This window comes from Castanea sativa, chromosome 1 (genome assembly GCF_040712315.1).
Source record: "Castanea sativa cultivar Marrone di Chiusa Pesio chromosome 1, ASM4071231v1".
Lineage (NCBI taxonomy): Eukaryota > Viridiplantae > Streptophyta > Magnoliopsida > Fagales > Fagaceae > Castanea > Castanea sativa.
The window spans coordinates 87,610,973-87,635,088 of NC_134013.1; the positions used below are offsets into that span (position 1 = coordinate 87,610,973).

A 24,116-nucleotide genomic window follows, 5' to 3' on the forward strand; every position below is an offset into this window, starting at 1 on the left:
TTAATCAATGTAATTCTTATAAGAACTCAAAATACTAACAAAACTAAACTACATTAAAAAAGAAGAAGTAAACTACCAATTGAGCATCTTTAAGGTCACTATCTCCCTATGTTTTTTTTATACCTTTGAACAGTCATAAGTCCTTTTATAGCTTTGAACAACCATAAACATTCAAGAAGTTAAATATAAGAATATAAGAAATCTAGAGTTTTAGACTACATCTACAAGAAGACATAATATTAACATAAATTAAATATAACAAAATTAATACAAGCCAATATGAAGTTCTAGATTAAAAAAAAAAAAATTGAATAAAGCCTATTAATTGGTTTGATAAATTAAAGGAAAAAAATCATAAACCATAAGATAAATAAATAGAAATGAAAAAGGGAGAAAGAAGAATTTAGTAGCCATCAAGTTTTAAAGCCATTTTTACTATAAGCTTCGAATAAGCTCAAGACTCTTTGTTAAGGAAGATGGAGGACTTTAATGCTAAGTGATAATGAGAGAATAGAGCACCAGATGGAAGCTTAAAAAGATGGGGATGGGGGGAGCGAGTTTCAATAGCTTGGAAATTGTATGCGTGAAACAATGGTCTGATATATAAGGGGTTTCAATAGTAAAAGATAAAGGTAAAGACAAGCTAATAGTTAAAAGAGTGAAAATACTAAAACATGAAGCTTCAAGGTCCTAAATTAAACTTGAAGGGGACACTAACGTGGACAACTTTTTTTGGGGGGGGTGGGTGGAACTTTTTTCTTAGGGGGGCCAGCTTTGACAAAAATGAATTGGGTCTCAATTTTCCCCTACTTTATACAATTATTATTATTATTTTTGTTTTGTTTTTTTTGTTGGGGGGGGGGGGGGGGGGAGGGGTTGTGATGGCCCCCGCTCACAAACATAGCTTTGTCTCTTGCTTATGTCGAGTCATAAGATGCAGCATCTTTGACTCTAAATATGAAACAATTGCAAAAGGCTTGGAAGAGAAATATGAACAAACATTTACGTTGATCTATTAGGTTTTGAATAAAACTATTTTTGAAAAAGTTGTAAATGCTACTCTATTCAAGCAAGCAGTGGGAGATTCTCCAAAAACTCTCTAAAGTGAAACAGAGGATGTGGATGTAAAACAAAAAGTTCACTTTCAAGCATTGAGAGTCAACTTTGAAACTATACACATGAAAGATTTTAAATTATTTTTAAGAGTACTGGACATTGTAAATCAATCAAAAAATATTTTTAAGAGTATTGGACATTGTAAGTCAATTAAAAGATATGGTGATATTTTGAATGATGCTTGGGTGGTAGAAAAAATCCTTCAGACATTAGCTTCAAAATTTGGTCATTGTGGCAATTGAAGAGTGAAAAGATTTAGAGTCAAAGATCATTGATTAGATCATGGGATCTTTACAGGTCAGTAAAAAATGATTCAATAAGAAAAAGCAAAAGGTTTTGGAACCAGTTCTATAATATAATCTTACACTGAATGAAAAACGATGCACGTAGCCAAAGAAATAGAGCCAAAGAAATAGAGGATGTGGATGTGATCAAAGAAGAGGATCTAGAGAAAGGAATAGTCTTAGCTCTTTAAAATGATGAAGAGAGACATAAAAATTCACACACCACAGTCCACAAGATACCAAGGAAAAGGTCTAGGCCATGCAAAGTATGTGTAAGAAGCCACGACTTTGGGGATTGATCATACGTAAAAGGGTAGATCGAGCAAATTAAAATTGTTTTTCAAAATGATGGCTTGACTAATGATATTATTCCCCAAAAATTGACAGTTTTAGATTGAAGTTGCCATCTATTTTTATTAAAGGGGGAAAAAAACCTAGAAATAAACGAAATACATCACTTTATTTCATAGAGATGTTAAATTTACATCATGGTAGACATAAAAATGGAAAACTACAAAATTTTGTTTTCTTGTACATATTATGTAAATTATATGGTTTTGGTTTTGTGGGGGTTGGGCTAGGCGGGCACGTGATAGCCTATCCTATTAGGGCCCAGTGTAAGGCCCAAGGTCCATTAGACGAACGGAGCACTATCCGTATGGAAGAAGTTGGCTTTGGGCCCAATCACAGCAAGCTGGTCTAGAGGCTAGAACAACAAGTCCAAGGAATGGCTCCCCAAGGAAGTCTTTAAGTGATTGGCCTAATACCGACTAATAATGAAGGAAGTCGTGGTAGAATGCGTATCTAGTAGGGGTTGGAAATCGAGAATTGATAGTGCTATAAGAGAATTTGCTGCCAAACACTATTTGATATCTGAAAACAAGTTCCAAGAGGATCCTCTGAGGTAGCGAAGATCCCCTAGGATACTGACAGATGTGGGAATATGTGAGAAGTGGGAAACTCATGATGACAGTCCCACTAATGAGAGACTATAAAAGGAGATGAGGGTAAACACAGTGGGGGGGGGGGGGGGGGGAGGGTTGGAAAAAAGTTAGGGAGTGAGAAACAAAGAGAGAAACATAGGGGAATAGAGGGAAATTAGACGGGAGTATTGGTAGTAAAGTTGGGATGAGATGGACCAAGCAAATTTGAGGCCTAATCTGTAGGACAGTGATATAGCCCACAAATAAATAAATTGCGGCCCAAACACCGTTGTTAGAAAAGTTCTTGGGGACCATAGATTTCATTCTTAAAAAAGAAGTAAAATTACGTGGATAAATACTAGTCTAGAACTATTTTATTTTTGAGAAAAGTCTAGAACCAATAATCTAAGTTTGGCAGCTAGGCTATGGAAATGCAAAGGGATTAGGCACCCATTTTAGCCTGCCTAAACCGGTCTTCTAGAAATTAATGACCATGAATTCATATCATTCAATCATACAAATATAATACAACCATCTAAACATGCCATAAAGAAGGAAAGTGAGCATGGAAAAATCAAAGCAACAATTTAAGGTTGGATAAAACCAAATTTTGTTGATGTGAGCATTCAAGTATATTCAAACCCTAAATTATGAGAACATGTTCATCGTTGCATTCATCCGATATCATTATAGAAAAAGTTTTCGTGTAGAAAAAAAAAAGGGTTATAGCTCTATACCTACATACACATTGAGCTCAGAATATCATGGCTGTTGGATGAGAGTGTTGTTGCTAAAAAGGATTTGCAGTCAATTTAATGGCTCTCTAAAAGAGTGCTTCTACTGTCAAGAACACTACCTTTATTTATAGAGGTGGGAGCTCAAGGTGATGTAGTTTGAACTTTGAATCATAGTCTTCGAGAGTTATCTTAGTTCATATTCATCCCTTGTGTTGATTGGATAAGTGTGCATCTCATGAAGATTCAAAAAGAACGATGAAAAATTCATAAGTGCCGATTGGCACTGTAACTCAGGTTTATCCAATTTCTACTATTTTTTATTTTGCTCAAATTCTAATAAGTTTTTCTAGATAAATATAAGTTTTGTCCAGCATTTGAAGAGAGAGAGAGAGAGAGAGAGAGAGTTAACAATATTGAATATTTGTTGCAAGTGTCTGATACAACAGAACATAATAGCCTATAGGGGACAAATTGACCCCTCATATTTCAACCCTTATGATCTATAACCCAGTGGCAGAGATTTTAAAACCAAACCAAATGAATATAGAATAATGTATGATTTGCAAATCTGAGTTGCAGAACATCAACTATACATCAACCACAACTCCTATTTACCTGCCAACTGGGTAGAGAAAAGAAAAAGAATACACACAACAAATATAAAAGGAAGACGGAATAAAAAGAATAGTTACATAATAATTGGTTTATATCTCCTATTATAACAGGTGTGCCCACACGTTCATAGCCTGAAGTTTCTGCAACTCAAATGGCAACCTGATGCAGAAGTAAATAAAAAACTATAAGACCCCAAAATTGGATAGTAGGAATTAACACAAAGTGATAGTATATGTTGTTTCATCACGAGAAAGAGAGAGATAGAGAGAACCCTCTCCGCAGTAAACAAACTTAGTTTATAGAATCAATATTTTAGGTTCATCAAAAAGCTGTAGTGGTGAAGGCACCCTTGCTCTCTTTATCCTAGAATCCAGATTCTCGTGGGACCTCCATTAACAAAAATTGAGCCATCCTACCTAGCACTTTTCAACCATAGAAAGGGATTTTGTATATGATGTAGAACAGAACATGGGGTCAATTTTTGTTGTATGTTAATCTTTGATATTTTCGTGTAATATTATAAATATGGTAGTGTATTAATATGGTATTTGAGAATTTGGTTTTTATGGAGCCTATAAATTGGTCCCTAAGTTGTAAAATGAAAATTGCAGTTAATTATCAATAAAATTTGTGTCAATTTATTTTCTTTCATCTAGTGGATTTCATAGTGTTTACTTGTGATTTAAGGAGCCCCATGCTTTTAGCTATAATTAGATTTTCCCTCACTGTCCTGCTTATATTGCAGTAACCTTTGGTAAGACTGTTGGAATCTTAGATAGATATAATTTGGGGCTACTTTAGCACAAAATATCGTGTCACAATATACGAATCGGTAATAAACATTCACATGAAGGTCATGGGTTATAGATAAAATGCTGTTTTAAATATCTAACCTAATAAACAAAACATTGTAAATAAAGAACTTGCTTCCTCTCTCGACTAACCTTTAAGCTAGGGATGTCCTCCTGCAAGAACCACCATGGACCATTTTTGGATAATAATCTGGAAACACAAGAGGCCAGTTGGAATTTAGACCATCACACATGCTAAAACTATGGCCAGAATAACATGATAATATCAATCTCAAGAGATCTTGTATGTGAAGTCAATGTCAAAGTTTGTTTTCCGCTAAGCAAAATTAACATTTAAATTTATGAGTGTTGCTAAGAGCAAAATCTTAATATTCATATCCAAATTCATCCACTGCATACTAAAGTGTGGTTGATATGCAGAAACCTCAAATAAATACAGTATAATCACATTCATACAAGTGTGTGATGAGCTTGACCAAAAGTTTGATTATCTATGTGCCATATCAACTTGAATCATAGCTTATAAATGTCCAATTTAACCTTGTAGCAATTTGCAAAGGATAGTGAAGGTAAAGAGAGAGAAAAAAAATTTAACACAATTCTGCACATACCTCATGTATCCAGCCACTGTTCGCAGGCCCATGAAAAGAGTTAAACCGGACCAAACACCCGAAAGACCAATAGCAGAGGGAGCATAGAGCAAAAATGCAGAAGAAATTGCCCCTACCACCATCTGAAAATTATTTGCATATGTTAAAAGAAAAGATATAAACTAATTGAATGGATTAATATCATGACCACTATCTTATCTAAATAGTTAATCAATATGACAAGGCAGCTTACCATAGAGATAGCTGCATATGAAAAGTCTGAAATTCCATAATGGAGGCCATCAAATATATAAGCCAGAGCATTGATAGGTTGACTGGCGCTGACAAACTGTAGCAAATTTAGGCAGGAGCTTATAAACAAAATGATGAAACATATAACAAAAATTGGACATGATCCAAGGCTAACAGAGATACATACCAACAACCCGGATCTTACAATTCCTAACACTTCAGAATCATTAGTGAACAATGTAGCTAATGACCCAAAAGACACGCCCAATATGATAGCTAAGGAAATGCCAGTGAATAGCCCCGTCTGAGGAAACATATATGATGTCATAAAAAATAATCCCAAAGGGAGAAACGGGAAAAAAGAAACACATTCTTTCAATTTCAAAGTATGTGCTAAAACTAAAACAATAACAACATGCAATAAGTCACCTTTAAAGCAAAGTAAGTGATTTCTTTCACAGTGCTGTAGTCACCTTTAGCAAGGGCACTTGCAATAAGAGCCTACATTCAATAAATGCTCTTCAATAATTTGGTAAATTAATGTAAACATGTTAAAATAATGATGCAATCACAAGATTTAACAAGAACAAAAGCAAAGAAAAGGAGTTTGCAATCATATGCAAACACCTTAGCTGTGAGGACAACAAATAGGTATCAATGAAACTTTTAAATCTAACTCCAGAATATGAAAAGCTGAGGTAGGCTAACCAAGGAGTTTCTAGTCATGAAAATTAAAGGCAATGGATTGCCAAAGTATCAACCTTAATCTCTCTTTAACATATACAAGTGTAACAGGATGTTACCATAATTAGAAATTTATGAAAATAACAAAGTTAGGAGACTCTGAATGAAGGGAGGATTTATAGGAGATTAATAGAAAAGGTTTGTGATTACACATTGCATACCTGACCAGATCCAGCTTGTGCATCAGCAAGGAGAGACACAGATAACCACACTTGCAAGCATATCTGATGAGCTGCCATTGCTAATGGTCCAAGACGAGCAGCCATTGATGTGCTCAAAGTTATTGTCAAAACAGCAGCTAGGGTTCTCCCAAGAAGAAAACCACCTAAGCAAAAAATTCTGGTATGTGAGTGATCAGTGCACAAAGAATTAGATACTGAGTCATATACATTGAAAGTGGAAAAAATTAATGTGCTTATTCACCGTTTGACAAGTGGTAGTTTAGCATGGTATTAGAGCAGTGGTCCTGAGTTTGAACCTTGTCTTCATCTTCCCTCCCATTTGAAAGTTAAACATTCCACATGTTGGGACTTGGGACCCACTTATTAAGAGGGAGTTTGGGCCCACACATGAGGTGGTATATTAAAATAGTGGTTAAGTGATTAAATTCACCATTTCGTAGCATGTTATGTAGCTTCGAATTTTGTCTAGAAACATCAAAGCATTATTAAAAAACCAGTCAATCAATCCAGAAAATGCAAAATTTTGATTGTCCTACTTTTTTGACTATATAACATGAAAAACACATAACAGATCCAATTAAAGGAGAGAATGACTACCATTATAGCCACATGGAATCAGCAAAAGAGTCAAAGAAGATGTCCCTAAACCAAATATAAGAGCAGAATAAAACTCACCAGATCTTAGGTAGCCACCAAAATGCAAACTTTTTGCACTGGGAACTGACAATACAGTCCTTTTATTAAGATACCAGATCATCAAAATGGTGACAATGTATCTGGAAAATGTGAAAGCATATAGTTTCAGTTATGAGGCTATGAGTAACAGAAGCAGAAGGAAGAACTCTAACAGTTGAAGCACATACTGAGAGACAACAGTAGAAATGGCAGCACCAGTTACACCCAAGCGAAAATAATACATAAGTAAAGGAAATAAAAACACAGCTGACAAATTTCCGAGTCCTGCAAATAAATCATTTACATCCATTAGTTAGTTAACAAAAAATCTGATAGATAATGCTGAATTGGAGGTCTGCTTGGTTGTAAGCAAAAGATTCAATCCATGGGAACTGGCATGTGTAGAATAACATTTACTTTGTGATAGAAACAATAAGGAGCTAAATCAATATCAACAGAGTTCTATGATTGATGAAATATTTAATAATAGAAATTGAATAAAGTGATTTCATTTTTATGATTTGATATATCACTTTCATTGCATCATAGCGGCCATCTTACTAAATTCATTAAGAAAAATAAATTATATGTAATGTAGTTGTACGTTCTTGCACATGTGATGTTTGACATTATCAGGTTCTTATTTAATGTTATATTCCAATGAGATCAAAGGAAAGCCAGGGAAAGAGGGGATGTGGGGGGGGGGGGGGGTTACTGTTAGGGAGATGACACCCTGGGAACACTTCAATTGAGCCCTTATATATCATATATGGACGCTACATAACCCCAAAGTTTAAGCCTATGAATTTGGATCCAATTATGTTATAATAATTTCTCTACTTCTTTAATTTTTCCCGCCCTCCATAGGAACCCTGTTCATATCTATGGGAACCTCATGTTTTGCCATTCTTCATTGATCTAGCACTGTTGACAATGCTATATTCTAGGGCCTTTTTCCAAGATAATTTATATGGGCATTGTGGGCTTGCCTTGTACAATGCACACTTGTGTGAGCTCCAAGTACACACATTTTGTCGCCACCTTGCCACAACCTACCATACCTCTGATTCCACCTGTTATGTAGATAACAACTTGGGGAGACTACAATTTAGACCTTAATATGTTATATAGGAACAACACAACCCAAAAAATTAAGCCTATGGGTTTGGACCTAATTAGGTCATATTAATTCATCAACTTCTTTACTTTTTCTCTATGTGAACTTCCACACACACTTGTATACCCAAAAATTACCATAAGATGAGCACTACTTGAAGCATTAGACATGTGACTAATAGAGGGAGGCAAATATGTGCAAAATCACAGGGTGGTTTATACAGCTATAATAGCTTTTAGCCGGCATATATATAAATTAGGGTGGGTTAGTATGCATCAAAAAAATAGTTTTTTCTTTAAATCTTCCTGAAAATGCTTTAAATAGTAAAAAAAAAGCCAAGATAAAATGACTGTTTTTTGTGATATACAGGTTTATGTTGGAACAGTGACACATGCTCATCGCATAGAATACCAGTGCAGTCCAATGACATTCATATTCCTTTCCTCATATAAGTTTCAGAAGGTAAGCTGAGCACTTGCCTAGACATAATACAGGGGTCTTTGTGTCCTTAAATCCACGGAAGATGCCTTGAATGGCCAGAGAAACAACAACTGCAGGAGCACCAATTGCTCTAAGTTTAAGAAATTTTTCTGCTGGAATGCGCATGGATGAAGCCTTTTTACAGAAATAAGCATTAGAAGTTAGTTCACTCTATAAATGGAAAACGGAATGTGAGATCAAAATTACAATGCAAATGTTACTTGTCAATAGGAGGTAAATAATAGGAACGCACTAATATCATATGTACTCTTAGCAAAGTTTTACTCACAGATGATATGCCCATAATGTTCAGAAATATTCCAGACCCCAAATACATTGCCAAAGCCTCAAAAGTACCAATTGTAACTGATAAAAGTAAGGCAGTAGAGACTGAGGGTAGAAGCTTTCTTTCACCCATTCCATCAAAAGCTGTACATCAATTATTTCAAATAGAGAACAAGATTCAATATTCAGGGTCATTTATCTTGTGTTTCATTTTTTTTTCCCAATGTAAGCGAGGAACTCAAAATGGCATGCTTTGAAGTTCAAGAGAAGAAATTCTAGCATCTGTTGTGGTTTCACCTGAATTAGATTCCTTGCTTGCATTCTTTGATATGTCTTCAGCCACAAATGATGTCGCTACACTGAGAAGAGGGATATTGAAAACCTTTGATATGATGTTGAAAATTGACATAGAAAGACCTGCCGATGCCAACTCCAAGGGCCCTTTTCAAATTGGTAAAACCAAGGGCTTATTTAGCATATGCTAAAAAGGAACTTTTGCACAAAATATTAACTTTAGCCGAAGGAAGCAAGAATCAGTATGAGAAAGTAACCAATAAATGAAAATCCAACTACACACTCTCCAAATTTCTTCCATTAGTTGTATGATGCATCATATTCCAAAGGTTTAATACGCCAAATGTGAACAACATAAGAGTATATAAACTCAAAAATCCTAGAAGATTGATACCCCAAACTCTCAGATTCCATTTAGATCACAGGAAACAGGGTGGAATGGAAAGAAAAATGGTTAAAATTCTTATGATAGGAAGCTAATTTCTCAAGCAATTAGATGGTTTTCCTTTCCCTCATTAATTCTGTGACAAAAAATGGAGCCTTTATAAACCAGCCTACATGCTCCATATTCCAAGTGCGTCCCTCCCAATCAATCAATAAAATAATCTCTTGAATATGGAAGTGATTGGAGCCAATTGTGCATCAACTCAGTTTTGACTAAACCTAAACCAGACAGTATAGTTGGTAGACAAAGCTGACAATATTTGATGACCAATTATGCACATCAACCAAAATCAAGACAAAAAGTTGCTAATTAAGACAGAACAAGCTTAGTAACAATAGTGACTCAAGCTAAAAGGAGCCCTGCAGCAATTTTAGATATGACACATGTCATTAAGCTGATTTCATCCCCACTATTTATGATTACCCATTGTTTAATCGTAGCGGTTTATTTGATAGAGAGCACTCATTGAGTAAAAAATCTAACCCAATCTTCCAATGTAAGCAGTTTCCATCAGTTGTGCCAAGGGCTCAATTGCTTGTCCAGCAATTGCTGGTAAAGAAAGCATTATAAGCTCAGTTTGGACACTTGGAGTGTGTGATTCACTGGTTGAGGCTGTCTCAGCAATCTCACTGTAAAAATTTTCAGGAATTCAATAAAATTCACAAAAATCTAGAATCAAAAGATAAGCTCAGAACTTTGTAGCTAAAAAAAAAAAAAAAAGCTCAGGGCTTCACTGAGTTCTCACACAGTGATGCAATACTATTTGAAGTACCAATTTTTTTAATGAATACTCAAAACTCATTTGTAATAACAAGTAGCAAAAATGCAAAAATAAAAAAGGTTTTTAAGTCTGGCATCTTACAAGGTTCTCTTGCTCGGTACAGTCACATTTTTGGATGCTACAATATCCTGAACCTCCAAACTAGAAGCACTCAACTCATAATCTGATGTTTGTTGCTCGCTAATCAACCCACATCGCCTAGCAACATTGCTAAATTTCAATTTTCTATTATCACACACTGCAAAGTAATGAACATGATGACCTTCCCTTGAGATTTTGGACCCAAATCTTTTCGCCATGTTTTTAATTGATCTTCTTTCACATTTCTTAACATTAATTCCACAAGCCAGTGAACCAGACAGTTGGGTTATTTCCATATTGCGATAACCAAACTAAGAAAACTTCGAATCAGGAGTAAGATCCAAGGCAATCTGCTGCAAATGATCAAACAGCATGTAAGTGACACTTAATACCACATTCAAAAAAGAACAAGTTACTAATACCATACCATGCCTTTCTCCTCATTCTTTCTTTGTTCACATTTATTCATATGAAAATGTGCTCTCATTCGAAGTATGGTCAGAATTTTAGAAAGTTCTTCCAACTCACCAATTCAAAAGACTGTCCACATGTACTTATATCACACTACCTATCGAATAGTCATGTGGCTTGTTTAAATTATTTAATGAATCATGTAATTTAATACAAGTGGATGGTCTTTTGAACCGCCACATAATAGGTGGGTTAGTTAGAGGAAATTCCTCAGGTTTGTCCTTTGAAAACACTTTTGTTTTGTTTGGATGCTAAGAGAACACAGGGAAAAGGCTACCAGGAAACACAGACCTCCACCAAAATGAACAAAACTACAATGTGGCATAGAATTCTTCCTTATTATGGATTCCAAAACCACTCACACAGGTTACAGCAAAAAACTAGTTTAAAAAATTCAATCTTTTCCCTCAATTTTCTCCGAAACCAATTAGACAACTAAGTAACTAACGGATATAGTAACAACCTCTGCACTGCAACTGTTAACTACTTCAAACCCATTACTCAGCAGTCAGCATTATCACTAAAATAACTCATTTCCGTTTGTTTGCTTAGAAAAACGTGTGGGAAAGAGAAAATTTTTAAAATTTAAGGAGGTGGGTAATATTAAAAAAAAAAAAAAACCGAAGACAGAATTTTATTCCAGCCACTGAAACACATAGTTAGCTAATAATGCAGAGGTTCATCGGAAAATTCCAAAATGTGGGTCGCAGAGATTTACCTGCGAAGCTGGTTTTAGCTGGAGGAAAGCTTAGTCAGAATCAAAGAACAAGCTTAACGAATGGCTATGGTTGTGTGTGTGTGTGTGTGTGTTTTCTTTTCTACTATTTTTCTTAAAATGTGATTGCTACAATGTCACACTCGTGGCGGTGGAGAATATATTATGGCGTGTGAGACTGAGTTGGTGACTCTGTGAATTATTAGTTTGGTGAGCACATTGATTGCATTTGTTATGACTTACGAGAAAATTGCAGAAAAGTTGATAAGTATTTAGTGATGTCTTAATCAAACACGTTCTGGCAGCAATAATTAGCATAGTATGAGCACCATACAAAGCAAATTACAGTCCAGCGATATCATATGTTATGTTATAACCACGTATTACATTTTTCAGCCAAAAAAAAAACATGTATTACATTTGTGGGGTAGCATGGGGTATAGAATAGTGATATGGCTTATTCAACTTTGTGGTTAGGATGATATTATAGTCACTCATAAATAGAGCAGCAAGACTTAGCTCTAGTGCATTAGAGCTGACACGATTTAAATGCATAACATGTATTTGATTTTTATCATGTCTTGGAATCGTGTCGGCTTCACACTGGATCTTGGGTAAGCCGGGTCTTAAATAGGAAAACCACAATTTGATCTTTATTCCTACCTATTTTTAAAAAAGCAAAAGAAAAAATATTTATACTTTATGGTTTATCTACAGTACCAATTGGTTTTAGTTGAAGTGGGATTCAAACCCATGTCCTTTATGGGTTGGCAAAAATCCATATTAAATTTTATTTTTATTTTTAATAGACTATATATTAGTTGAACTGATAGGAAACACAACATATCATTTAATGTATTTATAAAGTTAATGCATTTTTTCATTAGCTTTATTTGAGTTTAAACTAAAGATAACCGATTTTAAAAATATACTCTTTTTATAAAAAACACAATGTATTCAATAATGTTCTTTTAAAAAAGTTAACTTTTTTAATTGGGATTAACTAAAAAAGGAGAGAGGAATTATGAAATGGAAAATAATAAAATTATTATCAATTTTGTTGCAATTAAATTATCTATCAATAAATATGATTAAAAGTTTGATATTTAAAATGGATTGTTAATCATTATCTTAAGTGCACTCATTAGCATGATCCTTTCTATTTTGAGAAATGATATATTCACAATATTTTCACAACAAATTCTAAGTGGTATGCACTGGTTGTTATTGTTGGGGTATAAAAGTAATTTTAGTGTTATGTTTAAATTTGAACCAATAACAACTAACCACCTATAATTTGATGTGAAAATATTATAAAGATATTATAAACGCAACACTACTCTTTAATTTTACATGCCATCTATTATGTCAGAAGAAAGAAATGATTTCTTGTGCTTTTAATTTATGACTAGTTATAGGGGTTGGTCCTGTTCTTACACCGACAATAACGTGAACAAAATGATTGAATTGTGCTTTTAATTTATGAATAATAATAATAATAATAATTTTTTTTTTGAGGAACAATTTATGACAAATTATTAGATGCTGGTTTTGATAGTATTGTCCATTGCTTTCAAACTCTCAACCAGATTTGTCGGTTCAATTCATTCGATTTTGATCTGCCTCTATATATTATATCATTGAAAATCAGGAGAAATTGTCAAAATACTAGGCCATAAATAGTTTCTACAATTTTATTCATAATTATTAATTATTTGAAATTTTGAATTGTGATTAAAGTAAAATGCATTGATTCGATCACATTATAAATATTATAAATCGATTATAAAAAAATATTATTAGTATTTTTTTTAGAAACAAATACTATTAATAATTCAAAAATATATATTGCTCCTATATTTTTCAATAGATTTTTATTTTATTTTACAAAGTAGAAATTCTATTCTAACATAATTTAAGTATATATGTGTGTAAAGTTTCTTTTAATGGAGAATTGAATTTCAACCCTTATCATTCAAACTCCATAAATACTCATACTTGTAGAGTAATCATCGTATAAAGAGTTTACGATGATGATCAAATTATCAATAGTTGAAACATGTTATTGTATCCCATCACTTAGATCGGACAATCATTCTAGGACTTTAGTTCAATAGTAATGCTATAGCCATCAATTATTTTAAAACATTTTTATAAATTACTAATTTTTATTTAAACTCACTATTAACCTCACTTTTTTTATTTATCAATAATCACTTATTACATTGATATTTTATAAAATTTTTTGGAATAAATTTGGTAGGATTATTTCTAATGGTACTGTTCCCTCCATATTTCACATGTTTTGGCCTTTTCTATTTATTACGAGTTATGACGTCGTCCTTGGCAATTATTGGGAATGTAAAGCAGAATGAAACACGTACTACCTTGCATTTTAGTAACTGTCTAGTAGGGTTCACGTCCAATTAATGTTTGTGAAAAGTCTAGGGAGTAGGGACACGTGTAAAGTTTGTGAAATTTCATAAAAAAAAAAAATCACAAAAATGGAGTAACTTGTGTGTGAAAACTTTTGATTGAAATATTTTTTGTCACAACTCGGATTCCACCGGTAATTCTTGGTGTTTCACTGATTGAGAGGATCAAGAAATAGGAAAAAGAAAAATATTTAACTTTTACTTACATATGTTTTGTTGGGGGTAAAAAAAGTAAAAAAATAAAAAATCTTTTATTTGATTGAAAAAAATAGATGATAAAAAATAATATTTATATAAATTTATTCTCATACATTTATTATGTAAATTTTTTTAATAATTTATAAAAAAACCCTAAATTTAGGAAAAAATAACTAACCATCAACATTGAAATGTTAAAAAAATGAAAAGAAAAAAGAAACTAACGAGGAGAGAGGAGAGGTAGATAGCAAATGAGTAATTTTCTATCTTAGCCTCTCATTCTTCTCCCATTTTCTTCCCAATGGGCCCCACCAAAATCACCCCAAATTAAATAAGGTCACTATTTAAGGACCCTCTCCCCTCTCCTTTTTTTCCTTCCTCATTTTCCATCCCCTTAAATGGGACCTTATGATAGATTTCACTATTTAAATTTATGGTAGAGTTTATTATTAATATGAAAAAAAGGAAACACCACATCACTGTACTCCAAACGTACTGTAAATAGTGAAAGAAAGTAGTGAATTTATATGAAAGTGATTGTTCATTACCTGTAGGTGATAATTTTAATAAGTTGTGATAAAATTTATTGGAGAAAGTTTGACAAAAAAGAAAAAAGGAAGAAGGTATATATGCCTTTATATCCCTCGTAATTAAATGTACTGCAAGATTTATGGGACATTTGATTTATTTATTTTAAAAAATAGAAGGCATAATAATTATTATTTATTTATTTTTGTGTTGAGTTACGACCGAAATCACTTAAATTTACCACCATTCTTCTATGAAATCTTACATAAATGAGATGCTTATACATATCATATGTATTTATATAGAAAAATATTTTCTTTCATTAAAAAGAAAAAATATTTTATATTATTATAATTATAAAAATAAGTAATGTTATAATCACAAACTATTTTACAACATACTTGATCATTTTCTTGTCCATTGTTTTTATCTTCTTAATATATTAAGATGTGAAAATCCACTTAAAATATTATTTTAAAATTTAAAATAAATTTTTTTTTCTTCACAAATGGCCATTTTCTTGTCCACTTTATTTTTAATAAGATTAAAAAAAAAAAATCTTTTATCATCAATTCTTAAACTTTAACATTCGTGTTAAGTTGAACCTACCGTCTGTTAAATATGTGATATAATGTCATTAACATTCATATATGTGATATAATGTCATTAACTAAACTTAACGATAATGTACATTGTTGAAATGACCAATTTGATAGAAATGTTAAAGATAAAAAAAAGGGTAAAATTAAACCTTAAAAAAAAATGACAATCCTTTTAAGCAGTCCGATACTGTCCTACTGTTTAGTATAATTTGGTATAGAGGTACTTCAGTACTTTCACAAACCACTTGAAAAGTAATTTGAGCTCTTGGATAAGTGAATACATGGTCCCTAAGGCTAGGACCCCAACACCTTTAGAAAGGCACATGGCATGGCGCTAGGATTCTGATTCCAAAAGAATCTGATGGTTTATTCAGTGTTCATTGCATCGGTACAGTTCTCCTCCTTAAACTCTACAATTTTCTCCGAGGTGAATAATAGTACCTCAATTTTTGTCGCAATTTGTTTAAGTGATAAGTTGTGAGCGGTAGAGTAAAATTGGTAGATCTATATAAAGTTCACAACTCCATCACTTATGACTTGCCACATGAGTAAGTTGTAGCAAAAATTATAGTCATAGTACTTTTTCTCGAATGCCACATAAAATATACGACTCATGAATTGATAGGTTATAAAATTTTGAGGGTCAGCAATGAATTTTCAATATATTAGTATGTGATGAATCCATTTATAGAAGAGTAATTAAATTTTATATTGACCGTCAACTTATTTTTACCCTCTTTCTTTTTTTGGGCTACGAACACGGACAGATATATCAATTGTTTTTGTTTTTGTTTTTGTTTTTCCAATTGGTAGGTAATAAAAGAAAAAAAAGAAAAAGAAAAAAAAGAGAAGCTAGCAACCAGTTATTTACGCATAAAATTAGACACAACTGACATTGTAGTGGGATTGTATGGAAAATGGTGGATTTTGACTTCAATCGATATCGGTGGCTTGTTTCCTGCAAGCAATGAGTCTGGGTTGTACTCGTCCCACCATGTCTTATCCTGAAATATATGTGTGTATATATATATATATATATATTATTTAATTTATATTTAAATTACTCATATAATTCAATCTTTTTATTATATATATATATATTTTATTACCATATTCAAAACACTTGTTACTTATTTTCTTGGTACTACTTCAGTCATTAGCTTACTTAATGTTTTATTTTTATCTTATCAATAGCGGAGCCATTTCATTTGGATTAGTAAAATATCTCCAACTCACCCAACTTATCCCATTCCAGATCCTCATGAATTTTCCTTACCCAAAGAGGAGGAGGAGGAGGGGACACCTATAATTTGTCCCTACCCTGCTTTGTTGCCATGTTCATATGGTGGTTGGTGTTGAGTTTTGGACTTTGGTGAATGAGGTGGGTTATATAGGAGATGAGTTCGGCTTGAAGAAGAATTTTGCATGTGACATGGGGCCAAAATGGCAATGATGGTCTAAAGAGTGATGGTTGTTGATATGGGTATGATTGGAGTGGGTTTGTCAAGATAGTGAATGTTTAAGGGTTTTTTTTTTTTTTTTTTGAGAAATGAATATATAAGGTTGAGGAAGGGTCTTCAGTTGAGAAATTAGAGTACCTACAACACCTTTTTTTTTTTTTTAATTCAAATTTGAAAAAAAAAATTTCATTTAAAAATTTTTTTTTTCTATTTACTTTTTCAAATACACTTTTTAACATATTCTCTATTTTTTTTTTATCCCATTTGATGTGGTTTCTTCACTATTTCTTTATTCTTTCCTAATAGTCATATTTTTCAAAAAGTTATGTTTTTTTAATAGTATAAATAAGGCCATTGCCTCTCTAAATTTCATTACCCAATTTTCTCTTTCATTCACATTATTGTCACTATGGCTAGCAATTATATATGCAATATTTTTCTAACTGAATCTGTCTCCAATGATGATTTTAAGATAAATGTACTTCTTGTATGGACAAAGAATAATGGGAAAGTAAGACAACACCATCATGTAATGTTTCTGTTCAGGGCCACACATTTATCCAGTGTGATTCTTTGCAAAGCAATCAATGACTTTTTCTTGACTATTTTGCTAAACAACTGTTGTATCCTTCTAGCTAGTGTGTTTCAGAGGAGGTTTCAAATGAATCATCCTTTTCTTTGTTGTTCGTATTTCAAGCCATTGGGAAATATCCTAAACATACCCTATCTCAATATAAAACCTAAAACTTTAAAATGAAAATTCAAGCCATTGGGAAATTCATTAGGTGTAGGATAGAGAAGGTTAAGTTGGAGGACCTCACCATTTGTCTTGGTTGCAAGTAGTTGTTATAGGGACAACTTGTAGTGGTATGTAACAATGGACCATATTCCAAGACAAATGCACATGGTGTAATAAGTTCAAGTTTCATGCTTTATTTGTGTGCATTGTTCCTTGATTAGGACATTATTACATTTCAAATCGATCTACCTCAAGTTACTTTATTTTCATCTTACAAGCACACAAGCAACAAACATTGTACAATGGTTGTGCAATCAATGGAGCTCATATTAGAGAGCCATTTTGCATACCCATGGTCTTGGCCTTCTCTCTAAGAACAAATTTTTGTATCTTGCCAGTTGAATTGAGTGGCAAATCCCCAAAAACAACACTATGAGGAACCATATGCTTTGGCAATCTCTCCCCACAAAACTCAATAATCTCTACTGGCACACAATTGTCACACCCCTCCTTCAACTTCACAAATGCACAAGACTTATTTATTCCCACCACAGCAGCTTTAAACACCTTTGGATGACTTAGCAACACTGCCTCTACTTCAAGTGAGCTTACAAGCTCACCCCCACAAATGATCATATCCTTGCACGGTCTTTCATTTCTATATAACCATCTTGATGCCTAATTGCAAGGTCCCCAGTATGGTACCATCCACCCCTAAAAGCTTCTTGAGTTACTTTTGGTTTTTTAAAGTACCCCAACATCATAGTATTGCCTTTAAACATTACCTCACCAATGGTTTTCCCATCCAGAGGTATGCTTTTCATGGTATTCGGATCTTTTACATCGACCCCATCCATTATAAGGTTGTGAAGCCCTTCAAGACATTTTGTTTTGGCATTTTCGTCCAAGGTTGAACTATATTGCAACTCGGGTGTACATGGGGTAACAATGGCTGGGCCAAGAGCCTCTGTCATACCATAGCCATGGCTCACATTGAAGCCCAATTCAATAACCTTGGTCACAACTTGGGGTGGTGGTAATGGACCAGCAACAATAATTTCCACTTTGAATGGCAATGGCCTCGCAAGAGACTCTGCTAGTATGTTTAAAATGATGGGTGCACCACACAAGTGAGTTACCTGTCAGAATACTTGTTAAGTGATTAAATTCAACTTTTGTTAACAACTTAAATTTTTGGGACAATAGATAATTTGTCATGATATTAGAGTTAAATTTTTTTATGTCCTAACCTTGTCTCCGTTCTACCTTTCGTTTAAAAAGTTGGAAATTTCATTTATTAAGGGAGAAATGTTTGAGTAATTTATCATACCTTGTGAACAAGAATTGCATCAAATATAAGTTTGGCTGTGAGAGTACTACTGAGGCAGATATTGGTGCCACCAAGAGCAGCCACTGCCCAAGGAAAACACCACCCATTGCAGCGGAACATGTCAACAGTCCATAAAAACACAAGCTTTTCTCTCACATTGATGCGAAAAAGTGTCGCTAGTGAATTGAGATAGGCAGCTCTGTGGCTATAGATTGCTCCTTTAGGAACCCCAGTTGAGCCAGAGGTGTAATTCACTGAAATAGGATCACATTCATTTTTGGGTCTAATTATCTCAAAGTCTGGTTGTCCCATTGCAAGAAGGTCATTGTAGTCTAGGCCACTTGGTGGGGTTGCTTCAACAATTGAGAATGATTTTTTATCACACTCGGCTATTAAAACAAGTGGGGGTGGTTTGCCTTCTCTCTCGGAAAGTATGTTTAATGCTCCAAGAACAACTTCAAGGAAGTCATAGTATACAAAAATAATTTTGGCCTCCAATTGTTCCAATAACAAGGCTAACATGGTTGAGTCTAACCTGGTGTTAAGTGCAGAAATAACTGCCCCAGCCATTGGAACGGCAAAATGTAGCTCATAGAGCGCTGGAACATTAGGTGCAAAAGCCACTACCTGCTCATAGAAACAAAAGCAAAGATGTCTATTTTAGATATTAGATCCCATTGGGTCTAAATCTATCCTTTTGAGGACAAAAAACCTAGTCCAACTGAGACGATAATAGGTATTAGCCAATCCATCTTTGAGGACAACTCTGAAATAGCCATAAACTTCCTCAAGTAGGGAGATACTCTACGATCTGCTTATGGTCACTTGATAAAAGACACCCTTATTCATGTAATAAAACTCTTTACAGAATTTTTCTTTCTCTCATGTTTATAAACAAGGAAATGTTGTAGTGCATGCTTTAGCTAGGAGAGCAACTTTTTCTTCCCCATTTTTTATTTGGATGGAGAATGTTCCTTTTGATTGCTTTTCCTTTGTAATGGTTGATTTAACAGTAGAATAATAATACCTCAATGGACTTTTTCTCCAAAAAAGAAAAGAAAAAAGAGTACAACTTTTTCTTCCCCATTTTTTATTTGGATGGAGAATGTTCCTTTTGATTGCTTTTCCTTTGTAATGGTTGATTTAACAGTAGAATAATAATACCTCAATGGACTTTTTCTCCAAAAAAGAAAAGAAAAAAGAGTACAGTGAAATCACTTTAATTTGCTCTCTTCTCACAGTACCTAACCATGGTTGTGCATTCATATTCACATATGGGTAGACTTGGCAACTTGACTGGTTCTGGTCGAGCTAATTGGGTTCATGTCAGAAATAGGTCATCCTAAATTATGGGTTGTGAGTAGGTTGAGTTGATCAAGTTAATTGGGTTATGAGTTGACCTGTATTTTTCCACAAGCAAGAATAATAATAATAATAATGCCCAGAATTTTAAGTTTACACAATCCATTGTTTATTAATAATATCATCACCATAAACAAATGAAAAAAAAAACTAAATATTGTAGACCATAAATTTTTAGGTACAATATATTATCACTATAAATTTTAAATGTCGTGGAGCAATGATAAAACTTAAAATTCATAAGTATAATCCAGTAATTGGAGCAAAAGAAAGCCGAAATTGTATATTATCTTTAAATAAATAAAAAAATAAGCATTTTATTTTTATACAAAATTCAGTTCTTTAAAAAACTGGTTCGATGCAGGTTGACTCGTTTTTCCAATGAGTCAAGTTATTCCCTTTGAATCGGGTTAAATTAACGGGTTCGGGTCCAATTTTGTTAGGTGTAATAACGAGTACATGCCAAGCTTCTAGAAATTATATAATGACAAGCAAAAGTTCCAAATGATTTGATTATTCAACGCAATACTAGGAACCTCTTAGTGGGGAGAAGCTTAAATATATTAAGTAAATTAAAGGTAAATTATGTTATTGTGGTGACATTGATCTTGATGAAGTCATGTCCGACTTAGGTAAGATTCTTCTCATTTTGAGGGGTGCGAATTTAGGCAGGACCACAAGGTCACTCTAATATATTTTGGCCAAATTACTATATTAAATTATTAATCAATGATTGATTTAATCAATGATTGATTTTGTGTTAGAGCAATTTATTCTTAAAATATTGATCATCATATCAACTTATTCCATAAAGATTTTGGAACGGTTTAGTATATATTACTTTATATCTTATTTCCCATTAAAGTTTGGCTATCAAATAATACAAATCGAGCATCTTTCAAACTTTTCAATCCTGTATATAGACACAATCATAGTTCAATTATAAAATTGGTACTTAACACAGAATTCAAGGACCAAAATCATAATCTAAACAGATGCTTTTGAATTTCACAAAGATCATACGTACATTTATGATGGGAAAGAAAAGGAAACTAATCAATGACTATAAGATGAACACGTGTTTATATAATGAGCGTGTACGCGTGTGTGTGACTGTGTGTATTAATATATGAAACATACATGCTATGTTTTTTTTTTTTTTTTTTGACATTTTTTTTGGAGATAAATATCCATCTTGACATTTCCTATGCTGTTTATCAACTAAGTCAATTCATGGAAACTCCACAGAGACGTTATTGATTGCTACTCCAACATAGGTTTTTGCTTCTTGATTGGCGATTATCTCATTTGAGACCATAGTATTAGGACCAACCTAACTTGCTGATAATTTTACTATGTTCCATCCATTAGGGTGCTCTAATGAACTTGGTTCCAAACTCAAAGTCCTATAGCCCACCTTGAGTTTTGAGGGAATTTTTGGATTATGTTTATTCTTAGCTCAAGCTTAGCTGGGCCTTTTGTACTTGTTGTACTAATCTATGTTTATACTTCTTTACATGTACCTTGAAAACTGGCTTGAAGGGGGAGATTGTCCAAGAGTTTATATATATATGGTTAAATTTACACTTAATCCATATGAGATATTAGGATTATAATATATTATCATGCTCTGCAATCGACATCCATAATGACTCACTCTATTAACATTGACTCGATGGTAGTCCTTTCTCCTCTTGGTAACTCCACTCACCTATTAGTTATTTTAATATAGCCTTTAGGAGATCTGATCATAAAGCCTCAACTTATTTGGTCATACACTCAATGAGCTATGTTTGATTACTCGACGTGGTGTTTGACTTTGATACCAAATGATACAAACTCACGAGTAGAACTTATATATACATGATTAAACTTTCACTTAATCTATGTAATACACTAGAATCCAAACATTGTATACATATTATTAATTTTAGACTTTATTTAAACATATAGTCTCCACTATACATTTTTAAATCTTTCATAATATAATATACACATGCAGTTTAGCATTGAAATTATAAAATGATTTCTAAATGATTTTATATTATTCAATATTTATCAAAAAGATTTTAAATTATTCAATGAGATCCTAGGAATCTTAAATCTATTTGAATAAGGGAAATTGTCTCCTAGCGGTGACAAGGATCCTATATATTTGAAGGGTACTAATTTTCGTGAAACGCATTACCACAAGGCCACTCCAATTAGTAAACGAGTCGAAGAGGGAATCAAAGGACTTCCACTACCATAAAAGTCAATTAATATATATATATATATTTGTCAAATTACTATTTTAGTTAATGTTGAGTTGGAGAAATTTTGTTTTTCAATTATTGATTGTATCAACTTAGTCCATGGTGTTTTCCATGGTGTTTTGAAACCATTTAATATATATAACTTTTGATACCACTTCCCATCAAAGTTATCAACCAAAGTTAAACAAATAATGCTTCTTTCCAACTTTATAATCTCCAATAGTAAGGATCAACTACCGCACTTCTTAGTAGAGTTGGTACCTCCCCTACCACAAAATGTTTGAGGGGTCTTAACTCTTATGGGTAGGGTTCAAATTATAGACTGCTAGATATTAATGGTGTTTCTCACTACTAAAAAAAAAAAACAGTAAGCATCAAAGTTAACTATAGATTAAATTACTCAATTTGTTAAGGAATTTCAGAGGGTATCCAATGACAATAAGGACAATAGTAACGTTGACAATAACATTTTCTCCCATTGATTTATAAGTACAAGGAATAAAATTTTTAAAACATTAATATAATTCGAAAGTATTGAAAGGTGTAACATTAATAAAAAGTTACATTTGATCTTGTCATTCTATATATAATTATATATACACATACACATAATAATGTGAGTTCTACTTAACTCAATTGGTAATGCATCTTATTGTCTAAGAAGAGATTAAGAATTTGAGCCCTATATTTACACTAAAAACCAACTGACTTATTAACTTAATGATAAGGAACAATTATCTTGGAATGGACACCATAAATTAAATTCTATCATACTTATAAAAGAAAAAAAATGAAACACATATCAGTTTCTAAGAAAAATAAGAAGTACAATAGTAACAATGACAAGATAATGATAATCTACTCCCATTGTTTTTTAAGTATACAAGGGTAGAAATTTTAAAATATTAATCTAATATGAAGGTTTTGAATGGCATAACATTAATAGAAAGTTATATCAAATATAACTTGATCTTTTATATATATATAGCAACAACAATTATTAAATCTTAGTCCCAGAATTTTGGAGATCGACTATAGTCATCAACAGATTAATTAAAGTTGATTACATGTTATGTGATTCAATATCTATTTTCATGAAACATAAAGAGTGAAGCAATTGAGGACCAAAGTGTCAAACTTACAATATCACCACGAGAAATCCCCAGTTGGACCAAAGCAGAAGCAAGCTTGATGCATCGTTCATGTGTTTCTCCCCAAGTAGTTTTCTCAGTACCATAAACCATAGAAACCTCATCACCATACACAATGGCTGCTCTCCCCAAGAAACCTACAGGTGTCAAAGGTACAAAGTTTGCAGAGCATTGAATCACACCGTCCATTGATTTATTTCTAACGATAAGGGTCTCCTACAAAATGCAAGATGGTAATATAGGTGATATTACTCTATATATAGAAAATGAGCTGTGACTCAGTCAGCCATACACGTACGGATATAAAAATGTAAAAGACAAATTATAGTGTTCAATGGGAAGAGGTTAAAATAAGCACGGCAGTATATATATACTCTACAACAAACTTTAGTTATTTTGACCCTCTTTTATCAAGGGTTTTCTAAAATTTGTCGATACAATCTATACATTCCAATGC

General features: G+C 33.0%; 1 protein-coding gene and 1 pseudogene across 2 annotated transcripts; both read right to left on the reverse strand.

The window, feature by feature from the left end:
- Window positions 1-3,457: 3,457 nt before the first annotated feature.
- LOC142622682 (protein DETOXIFICATION 45, chloroplastic-like) lies at window positions 3,458-11,823 on the reverse strand. 2 transcript variants are annotated; one of them, XM_075796210.1, is made up of 15 exons: window positions 11,603-11,823; window positions 10,414-10,763; window positions 10,035-10,180; window positions 9,110-9,253; window positions 8,817-8,956; window positions 8,527-8,662; window positions 7,119-7,215; window positions 6,931-7,031; window positions 6,235-6,398; window positions 5,759-5,830; window positions 5,517-5,633; window positions 5,331-5,426; window positions 5,099-5,220; window positions 4,620-4,677; window positions 3,458-3,834 (listed from the first exon to the last, which is right to left on the reverse strand). In XM_075796210.1, exons 2-15 carry the CDS (start codon window positions 10,707-10,709, stop codon window positions 3,823-3,825), a joined length of 1,701 nt encoding a protein of 566 aa, XP_075652325.1. In that variant the 5' UTR covers window positions 10,710-10,763; window positions 11,603-11,823; the 3' UTR covers window positions 3,458-3,822. The 2 variants fall into 2 exon arrangements, with proteins under 2 accessions (XP_075652325.1, XP_075652324.1); XM_075796209.1 differs by having other exon boundaries at window positions 10,414-10,766; window positions 11,603-11,740.
- A 1,838-nt stretch (window positions 11,824-13,661) lies between these two features.
- Window positions 13,662-23,848, reverse strand: LOC142637493 (putative CoA ligase CCL13; annotated as a pseudogene).
- Window positions 23,849-24,116: the final 268 nt, after the last annotated feature.